The 10,281-nt window shown below is 47.4% G+C and overlaps 2 protein-coding genes across 3 annotated transcripts in view; one reads left to right on the top strand and one right to left on the bottom strand.

Moving 5' to 3' along the window:
• Positions 1-7,173, top strand: part of SERPIND1 (serpin family D member 1) — a 22,203-nt gene extending 15,030 nt beyond the window's left edge. For both annotated transcript variants that reach the window (XM_019665420.1, XM_019665421.1), the window contains exons 3-5: positions 3,481-3,754; positions 5,503-5,647; positions 6,314-7,173. In XM_019665420.1, coding sequence (XP_019520965.1) covers positions 3,481-3,754; positions 5,503-5,647; positions 6,314-6,505 — 611 coding nt within the window. In that variant the 3' untranslated portion in view covers positions 6,506-7,173. The remainder of the gene's footprint in view (positions 1-3,480; positions 3,755-5,502; positions 5,648-6,313) is intronic.
• Positions 1-10,281, bottom strand: part of PI4KA (phosphatidylinositol 4-kinase alpha) — a 120,792-nt gene that overhangs the window by 79,861 nt on the left and 30,650 nt on the right. The window lies entirely within an intron of this gene.

The raw sequence follows: 10,281 nt of genomic DNA, 5'->3' as shown, positions 1-10,281 counted from the left end.
CAGCCTACGCTGTTGTGGACGACTCACGGCAACCCAGCTCCAGGTCGAGCTGTTGTTCACCATCTTAGCTGTAGAGAGCTCTGCATTACTGGCCCTCATGTGGGATCTGAACCGGGGCCCCGCTGCTCAGAGCTGGCGTCCCAAGCCAACTCCTAACCAACGCACCACTTGGCCGGCCCAACACTGAGGCACTTTTTAAAGAGGATACCTACCCTCACTAGACACACACAGGACCCCTGGAGTCCTAGAAACAAATGGGCATAGATTTGTAAAATCCAGACCTCTATTTTAAAATACCTTCACTGGGACCTGAATGAGAAGAAACCTCTACTTTATGAGCCTAGAGAGCTGGAGGGCAGACACAGGAATGGGTCAGCATTACAACTAGTCACTGTGACACAAACCACTCTCCTCTCTACCATCGAGAATTAGCGGGCACTAGCGAGGGTCAGTCCCCAAGGCCTGGGAAGCCACACTTCCTGGGTAGTTAGCTCCAGTGCAGTTTACAGCAGCCCAGGTTGGCAAAGGACTGAGGTGAGGCCCTCTCCTGGCTGCTGCTGTGGGGCCAGTGCCTCCTAACCTGCCAATATACCGCGCTCTGTGCCTGTGCCAAGACATCCCAGCAGCTGTGCCAGGCAGGCATTCTGCCAGATGGGCAAAGAAAGGCTGAAGGAGCCAAGACTATAGGAATGGCATGGAGGTTGAGCTGAATCCCTGGGCTTACCTCCACAACATGTCAGACACAACACTGGCCTCATGGTGGGTGGACTCAAAGGCTGAGGCTCTAACAGGCTTGTGACAGACAGACACACACGCTATACATGGGTCCCCCATTTTCTGAAAGTTTGCATTACACCGCTTCACTTTTACAAAAGACCTACATTAGTACAGTAACAGCTTTTTTCATAAAAGCAAAAATTCTCTTTGCATATCTTTCAGTTAAGGAAAACAGGTACTCTTCACTTTACACCATTTCAGCTTACGAAAGTTTTCTCAGGACCATTCTACCTTCAGATAGTGGGGGAAACCTGTATATATGATGAAGAGAGACATATCCTTTTTACTACTGGCTATCAGTACAAGTTTTGGAAGTGAGCACATTATAGTGTAAGCCTTGGCTTCACCACCCCTTATTTGTGTGGCCTCGTGTATAACTCATTCACCATCTCTGTGACTCAGTTTCCTCACCTTTATCGTGGAGGTAACACCTACTCTGACAGGGCTATGGAAAGCACTGCAAGAGAGAGTGATGCCAGTGTGTGGCATGTGGCTAGAGCTCAATGAACTCCGATGAGTAAAACTATAAATTATAATATATTAAGTATGTATGATATTGCCAGTGACCTTTATTTTATTTCTTTAAGCAATTACATTCTGTTTAGGAATGACTTTAGAAAAGGCCAGTGGAAGCCATTTGGGCAGCACAGAAGCCCTCAGTCCTACCTTGTGGGGTACCCCTGGGCCCTTAGACCCTCTGCATTAGGCTGGACAGGTGTTCAGGAGCAGGTAGAGACACACAGCAGCAAGCCATCCCTGGAGAAACAGCTAGGATGGTCAGTTTATAATCTCCTGAACTTAGTAACCAGCGTCCCACCAAAGTGTGAAAGTGGCAAATATATGTGTTTTCCCCCCCATCATATGGGAATAGTCACTTAATTTAGTGACTGGGAATCACAGAGATGAAATGCTAGTGATGCCCAGTCTTTCACGGATGCTTATTAAAGGAGAGTAGAAGGCTGGCCGAGTGGCGCGTTGGGTAAGAGTTGGCTTGGGACACCAGCTCTGAGCATCAGGGCCCTGGTTCGAATCCCACATTAGGGCCAGTGATGCTGCACCCTCTACAGCTAAGATGATGGACAACAGCTTGACCTGGAGCTGGGCTGCTGTGAGTCGCCGGTGATGGCGTAGGCTGCAGTGAAGCTGCAGTGGGCTGCCATAAACTACCATGAGTGGCTGGCAGCCGACGTGAGGGGTGGGCAGCCAGCATGAGCTGCCAAGAACTGCCGTGAGCGGCCGTCCAGTGGCCAGCGACCGATTTGCCTCACCCAGGAAGAGCGCAATGATAATACCAACATGGGCCAGCAAAGCCACGTCCTCCACACTAGACTGAAGAACCAAAGGACAGCAGCTTGTCTGTTCCCCTTCCCCAATTCCCCAACACTGTTCCCCTCCCCCAATGCCCCAATAAAATCTTTTTAAAAGGGGGGGGGGTAGAGTCTAAAAGAGTAATTTTAGATTACTAATTTGATTTTCATTTCAAATGTTATACCCATTTTGTAAAGCACAATAAAAACAGGTTGGGCCTCAGCAGGAAGCCAAAGGAAGGAATCCCAGGAGACACAAGACAGCTCCAGCATACCCAGAAGAGCAGTGATTCTCAACCAGGGGACAATTCTGCTCCCAGGGCAAATGTCAGGAGACATTTGTGGTTGTCACAACCAGGGGGAGAAGGGAAAGCACTTCTGGCATCTAGGGGACAGTTGCAGAAGTTAGGCCAGGAATGCTGCCAAACATCCTATAATGCCTAGGACAGCCACTTGTCACAGGGAATTGCCCAAGTGTTAACAGTGCTGAGCAGCCCTGGGTGGAGGCCGGCTCAGGAAGGAGGACACCTAACTGCAATCAGAGGCAGGTTGGTATTTAAACCTCCTCCTAAGGACCATCCTGCTTATCTCGTCAAGCTGCTCTACCCAGCAGCTGGAAACCTTGAACAAGTTACTTCACTTTTTTGTGCCTCTGTTTCCTTATTTGTAAAATGGGGCTATTAATGGAAAGCAGCCACCTCCATATGGTTTCTGGAGGAGAAAATGAGGTAATCCAGGAAAGGTGCTTAGAACAATGCCTGGCATATCACCAGTTCTAAATTGTCAGGCATCCACTATTACTAGCGACTAGCATCTTGAAGCTAAAATAGTCATGTACCTCTTCCTAGATACACAGCGCTGCACCCAAATAGGAAGTGAAGATGTTGATGGCAGTGTCTTGCTGCCAATGTGTTCTGCTAGTCACTACAGAATCGCAGGGTGCGAGGGGTGAACGCCGTCAAAACAGAGTGGTCATCAGCTCAAAGCTACTCATTTTACAGATGGACAAGTAGAGTCCCAGGCGAGTTAGGTGTCTTGCTGGGGTCCAACAACTAGTTAGTGTCAGAATCTAACCCAGAATCCCCTCCAGTCTATTTAATCTCTCCACCATTATCACGCTTCGCTACAAGCATGTTAGCCTCCTGACCTTCTTAGACTCCTCTAAAGCAGTGGTTCTCAAAGTGTGACCCACAAATCAGGAGCATCAGCATCACCTGGGAACATGTTAGAAATCCAAGTTCTTGGCCCAAACCAGACTTTCGGGATCAGAGACTCTGGGGGTGGGCCCCACAGTCCGAACAAGCCCTCCAGGGGCTTCTGATGCATGCTCACATGTGAGGACCACTGCTCTAAAAGAACATTTTCATAAAAGCCCTGTTACCTGTTGACTTTACAGGATCCTGGGTGAATAAATTCCCAACGGAAATGACCCACAACCACAACTTCAGGCTGAACGAGCGGGAGGTGGTCAAGGTCTCCATGATGCAGACCAAGGGAAACTTCCTGGCGGCAAATGACCAGGAGCTGGACTGCGATGTCTTGCAGCTGGAGTACGTGGGGGGCATCAGCATGCTAATTGTGGTCCCGCACAAGCTGTCCGGGATGAAGACCCTCGAGACACAGCTGACACCCCAGGTGGTAGAGAGATGGCAGAAAAGCATGACAAACAGGTACTTCAGGTTGAGTGTTTGTTCTTTTGATTTCCAGGATCCTAGAGAAGCCCAGGAATACTGGAACTTTGGTCATTTTAGGAAAAAGGGAGATGTATGAATACCCAAGAACTGCCACACTGGGCCACTCTGTTAATTCAGCCCAAATTTCTTGCTTGGTGAGAGGCAATCAGAGCATCTGTGAGAAACACATCTGCTCTCCATAATGACAGATGGTAGGGAAAGGTGACTTTGAGCCAGCTTGGAAACAATCCTGGCTCTGCCATGTACTTGCTTTGTGGCTTTGAGCCCCAGCTTTGTTATCCATAAAAGTGGCATGTCCCCGTAACTTCCCAGGATTGCTGGGGGAAATAAATAGAAAAGCAATGTCAAGCATCCTGCACAGCACCTGGAACCCAGGAGGTATCCAACAATGATGAACTCTACCCTTCCCCTACAAGAAATCCCGAGGTCCTCTTAACTCATTAAGGACATGTCATTCACGATTTCCCTCTATTATCATTTATTACACCATAGCCAAAACTACAAGTTTTAAATATTTACGAAGATAATAATAATAATAATAATTGGGTCATGACAGAAAATGGAGAAGTCACATTTCTGTTCCATTGGCTACTGGCTAGGCCCATCTTAAGCAGTTAATCTGGTATGGGTCTCCTTCCAGGACAAGAATACAAAGAAATGCAATTAATTGAGAAGCAGGCTCTTAGAGTAAGGTATTTGCCCTGATAGTCCATTAGTCATCAAGCCCTGTCAATTTCTCCTTAAAAATGTCCCTTCTGTACTTGCCTCCTTCCTAACCTCACTGCCCATGACCTTCTAAACCTTGAGCTTAGGGAGGACTAACCAGCCTGCCCATTTCCATTCCTCAGTCCACCCTAGCACTAGCTGCCAGAACAGGATTCCCATGACACTTTCTCCACCCCCATTCTTCTCATAAACTCTCTGTAGGATACAGCCCATCTGGCCTGCTCTGCTCCCTGTCCCCCTCCCCCCCTGCACCCCAGCTGGACCACAGCCGCACCCTCTCTAGGCCTTTGCTTACACAGTGAGCCCATCCCACCTCTCAAGTAGTGGGCAGTCTTCTGGGCCATAGGACTACCTCTCCTCCACAGCCTCTCTTGGATGGCTCCAGTAGTCATATCTGCTCTAGCCGGTCAGACGTTAACATACCACCTGTATGTTTTCATTGCTTCACATATGAGAGTCTTGACTTGCCAAAAAGAAAGCAAGCTCTTGAGAATGGGGACGGCATATAACATCTTATCCCTGTAAGGGCTGGATTTGGCCCCAAATGCACTATTGTTGCTGTTCATCCAGTTAAGGACGGCGTGAGCTGAGGCAAGGACTGAGAATGCTTAGCATTGTCTGGTATATGAAGGGTTCCTTTTTTAAGCACACTGACCAGATATTCAACACCTTAATTAATAAAATAAGAAACGCCTGGAATCAGAGCCCCAAACAAGAGAACTATTTTAGATACCTTCTCAAACCATTGGCCAGGAGCAGTTCTCCTGCTGACCTGGAAGATAGGACATGAACTACACAGTATTGAGGAAATGACCACACAGCTGTAACCAGGCCTCTGTTTTCAGTAACTGGAATTACAATGGTATGATCTTTCCAAATTCCTCCATTGACAGTATTGGGACATGATTTTTTATAAGTGCTATGTCAATTCTGAAGAAAAAACATGATTCTTCTGTAACTTGTAGTTCATTTAACTGGGCCTTTTCTTCTCTGAACAGAACACGAGAGGTGCTCCTGCCTAAATTCAAGCTGGAGAAGAACTACAACCTGGTGGAGGCCCTGAAGTCAATGGGGATCACAGAGCTGTTTGATAAAAACAGCAACATGACGGGAATCTCAGACCACAGAATCACCATCGACCTGGTAACCTCTCCCCTGCCCTTTGCACCCATTCCCAGGGCCTGCCCCCAGCAAAGCCTCCCTCCCATGTCAGGGGTGCTGGGTCTGTTCTCCGTGCATCTGCCAGATGCTAAGTGGGCAGGGTGGTTTGTCTAGGGGAGCAGCCTGGGGGTGAGTCCATTCCTGCTGACAGTAGAGACAGCAGGTGCATGCTCCTTTGTGAAATAGCTACTCTCAGCCAAATCATCAAAGATCTGTTAAGAACATGCAGAGACACTGCACCACTGGCATATTAAACTTAACACACCAATGACAGGCACACCACAAAAAAGAGAATAATGTGCAGATCCAGGCTCCATCCTTTTCCGGGTAGTGTGTCCCAGAGCGTAAGAAGGATCTGGGGCCTGCAGCTGCTGTCCTGGCTCACAGATTGCTCATACTGTGACCACCGGCAAGAGTGACTATGATATTAGAGTCTAAAGATAAGCATTGTTTAAACAACACAGCCTCTAAGCACAATAACCATACCTGACAGGTGATTAGAGAGCATTTCAAGGGTCCTGACCAGCTGTAGTCTATGCCTTCTAGTGGTCTTTTGACCTGTTCTCTGAATGACATGGGACTCCACCGTATCTTCTATACCTCTGGGTGCCAGCTGATGGACTGACTTTTCTTTCCATCTTGAAACAGTTCAAGCACCAAGGTACCATCACGGTGAATGAAGAGGGCACCCAAGCTGCTGCCGTGACCACGGTGGGGTTCATGCCACTGTCCACCCAAGTCCGTTTCACTGTTGACCGCCCCTTCCTGTTCCTCGTCTACGAGCACCGCACCAGCTGCCTGCTCTTCATGGGGAGAGTTGCCAACCCCGCCAAGTCTTAAAGGTGGAGGTCTGGGTGTCTCAAGTGTTGTGGGGGCACTCTGTAATTCTGTTTCCATTCTAACAATGAGAACAGAGATGTTTTGGCATCATGACCTTTGTGGTTTATGCTACCATTCTGAAATCAAGGTCCATATGAGAAGAAATTTACCAACGACTGAGAAGCTCGCTGCAATTAATTCTGCATAGTGAACAATGCCATCAGTTCATAGAAGTTAATGTACCTGTAGCATGTCAGCTGTTGCCTAGAGGCTGGCAGCCACATACCGACTGGCTTACCTCCCGCCTCCTCAGAGCCTCCCTGGGCACTTCCTTCCCCTAGATTCCCCTTCCTTGCACATCTGGCTCTATTACTCAAAGCCTTTCTCAACCAGGCTCCTCATCTAAACGCAGAGAACAGAAATGAGCAGCATGACTAATTTCTCATTTTTCCCAAGGATGGGGCACAGCCGGCACCATTCCTGATGCCTAGGAGAAAACCCACCTTGTGACATTCAAGGGGTGCCCTGGGCATTAGGGTTTACTTATGTCTAGCAAGGCCCAACCTTCTGAACTGATGCTAATGTCATCTGTACTCCTGCTGTCACCTCACTGCTGCCCAGAGGGCAGTGTGTACACGTGGGCTTGCCTTCTACCCTAGAGATAAATAAATATTGCCACTTTTACTGTATATCTGTTGTAATTCTAATTTCTGAAGCTCAAATAACAACTAAGAAAGGCCAAATTCAAAATAGCTGACATGCCCAGAAATTACAGAGGTTTAGACAAAGTAACTTGAGTTCTCCACAGTGACTCATGTGACTCATCAGGGCACATCCTCAGGTGAGTGTTGCTAAGTCTGGGAGGCAGGTGTGGATGGGGCTGCATGGGGAATTCCTGAAATGCCAGTCTTTATGTGGGGCACACATTTGGGATTTTAACCCTGGACGCATGGAGACCCTCAGACGTGCTCCTGTCTGGTTTGATAAGCAGGCGACACGTCAGGAATAAATTTCTGGATTCTTCACTATCTGGGTAAGACACATAGAATCCAAAGAGGCTGCTCAGAATTCAAGAGTGCTGGCGCCTCTGCAGTGCGGGGGATGATGGGCAGTGTCGGAGAGAGACAGGCTGTGCATGCAACTGTCTAAGTGTGACCCCCACATCCCTGCAGGAGAGGCTTTCTCTTCCCCTCTCTGCAAAGGAGGAAGATCAGGTTCGGCAGGGCACCGAAACTTGCCAAGATGCCACTGCAGTGAGTGGTGGGGCCAGGGTTCAAGTGCAGGTTGAGCTGACTCCATGGTCACATGTGGAGTCTTGTCAGAGGGCTTCTGACCCAGTGAGACCAATTCCAAGTCATGGGGGCAACAAAAGCAGAGCACCTAACACTCCCCAATGTAGGAGGCACTGTGATGGGTGTGCCCCCAGGTTATCTCACACCAACCCTGTGAGGTTGACACTATTATAACCTCCTTTCCACAGTTGAAGAAACAACTAAAGCTCATAGAGGGGAAGTGATCTACTCCAGGCCCGAATTCAAACCAAGGTCCTGCTTTTGGCTGCTAACCTTGCCGCCTAATCCCTTCCCAACTTCCTGCATCAGGGACTCTGTCTCCACTATCTACTGACCAGTAAAGGTTGAGGCCCCGTCTTTCCGTGTCACACCCTCTTGACCTCTCGGTGAAACCTGAGGTTGCTGATAACCCACTCCTTGGATTCCTTCTCCAATTTGCTTCAACACTGTTCTTTTCTGCTGCTTGTCCAACAGTCCTCATCTTGCTGCCGGTTCCTCCCACTCCGCCCATTCCTAAATGTAGGTATCTCAAAAAACTTTGCCTTTAGCCCTTTGCCATGTCTATCTCCTGTCCAGAAAGGAAACAGCCTCACTTCTAATGTGGTTGCCCGCCTCTGCTGGAGCCCGCCCCAACTCCTCCATGATCCCACACCTGCACAGGTCAAGGTTCCCCAGTCTGCATGCTTTTCATTCACTTACACCCACGCAGAATGCTCTGGGATCCCATCTTTCAGAAACTAGCTGACCATGTTTCAAGGCAGTGAAGTACTAATTTAGAGCCCAGACCCTGGGCCAGTCTGCCTGGGTTTGAATCTTGGCTCTGACATTTAGTAGCTATGGGACTTTGAGGCAAGTTATGTGCCTCATTTTTCTCATTTTCTAAAGTGGGGATAATAACAGTACCTACCTTGCGGGGCTATTGTGAGGATTAAGTGAGTTAATGTCTGGAAAGGGTTTATATCCATGCGTGGTACTTAGCAAAAGTGAGGTATGGCTTCTTATTACTAGTTTCATGTCTAGCCCAGGTGTTCCTAACTGGGGGTCTCTAGCTGCATTTCTCCCACTTAATTTTCTGAGGTTAAATGCTCACCCTTGTGAATAGATACATTTCTATGGAGGGAGAGGGCACAGCTTTCAAAGAGGTCCATGATCTAAAAATTGTTAGTCCAGAAACCTCATTTTATAGGCACTGAGGAAATAAGTAACCTATCCACAGGCCACAAAAACTACTAGGGGCACAGGTCAACTATTGGGTTGTCGGAAAAGTCATGACGTATTTTTTCTATGTTTTTCATTGCAAAAATGCGTCATGATTTTCCGACAACCCAACAGATCTAAGTGAAGTGCATGAATTTTCGAGTAGGAGGTACATCTTATTAAATCACTACGTCATGATAGTGGAACAACCAGGCCTATAAGCAATGGCCTGTAAGCAATAGATAACTTTCAAAACGCTTAATTAACTAATGGGCTAGATACCAAGAGAAGCAATTTAATCAGTGATATTTCTGAAGAAACATTATTCATCAAGTTGCAGGACAAAGATCACCAAAGCAGGAAGGCGCCTCAGAGATCAAGTGACCCAGCCTCTAGAGACTCCCTCCAGGTTCCCAAGGTCGATGATAAGTAAGTGAACAGCAGTATTAGGACTGATACCCAGGCTTCAGGCCCCAAACCCACTTGCACTTCACCCAAACAAAGTAATTCAAGATACTCTGTCACTCAAAGATTCAAAACAGAGTATTTAAAAAAAAAAAAGTTCCTTTAAAAAAAATAAAGAAGAAGAAGAAGAAAGAAAAAAATCACAGAACATTAAAAATACAAAACAACTTTGGAAATTAGTTTCTCCTAGAAGGTCCAAGGGGTAATGAGAGCAAATTCAAGAACCTGTGATCTCTGTGCTCTTTGTTGAGCAACAGAATCAAATATTTGTTTCCTCCCCCATAATATAACCATTAACTTTTGTTAAAACTACAATATTTATTCTATTCATGTAAAAGGTCACTGCAGTGGAGGAAATGAGTATTTTAAGTGAGTATGTTCTAGACCAGGTGTCGCAAACTGTGGCTTGCGAGCCACATGCGGCTCCTTGGGTATGTTTCGTCTCAAAAGTTTGCCGACCCCTGTTCTAGCCTAGCATTGCTAACAGTTATGTCTACACTGATTGGCCAGCACTTCAGAGGGTCATCTCCATCTTTTCGAGAAGCTCTGCTGGCAGAAGAGGTGTGGAGAGGCTGAGATGCTGACTCAGGATCCCACACACAGGACCAGGGGCCCAACCCTGGCCCTTATGATCCTAAAACCCATGTAATCCCAACCAACCTCACCAGTCATCGCTCCCCAAAAGTGCAAAGTGCATCCTCTAAATTTCCTCTATTCGTTTATTAAACTCTAAATGACATCCGCTAAACATGTTTAAAACTTCACAAGCACTCAGGTCACAGAATTCTGATATCCCAGCATGTTCCTTGTCTGCCAAAATTTGCTTTCCTGTGGAGCCCGCAA

The sequence above is a fragment of the Hipposideros armiger genome, unplaced genomic scaffold, assembly GCF_001890085.2.
Source record: "Hipposideros armiger isolate ML-2016 unplaced genomic scaffold, ASM189008v1 scaffold_443, whole genome shotgun sequence".
In the NCBI taxonomy this organism is placed as follows: Eukaryota; Metazoa; Chordata; class Mammalia; order Chiroptera; family Hipposideridae; genus Hipposideros; species Hipposideros armiger.
This window is presented reverse-complemented; position numbering and strand designations above follow the sequence as displayed.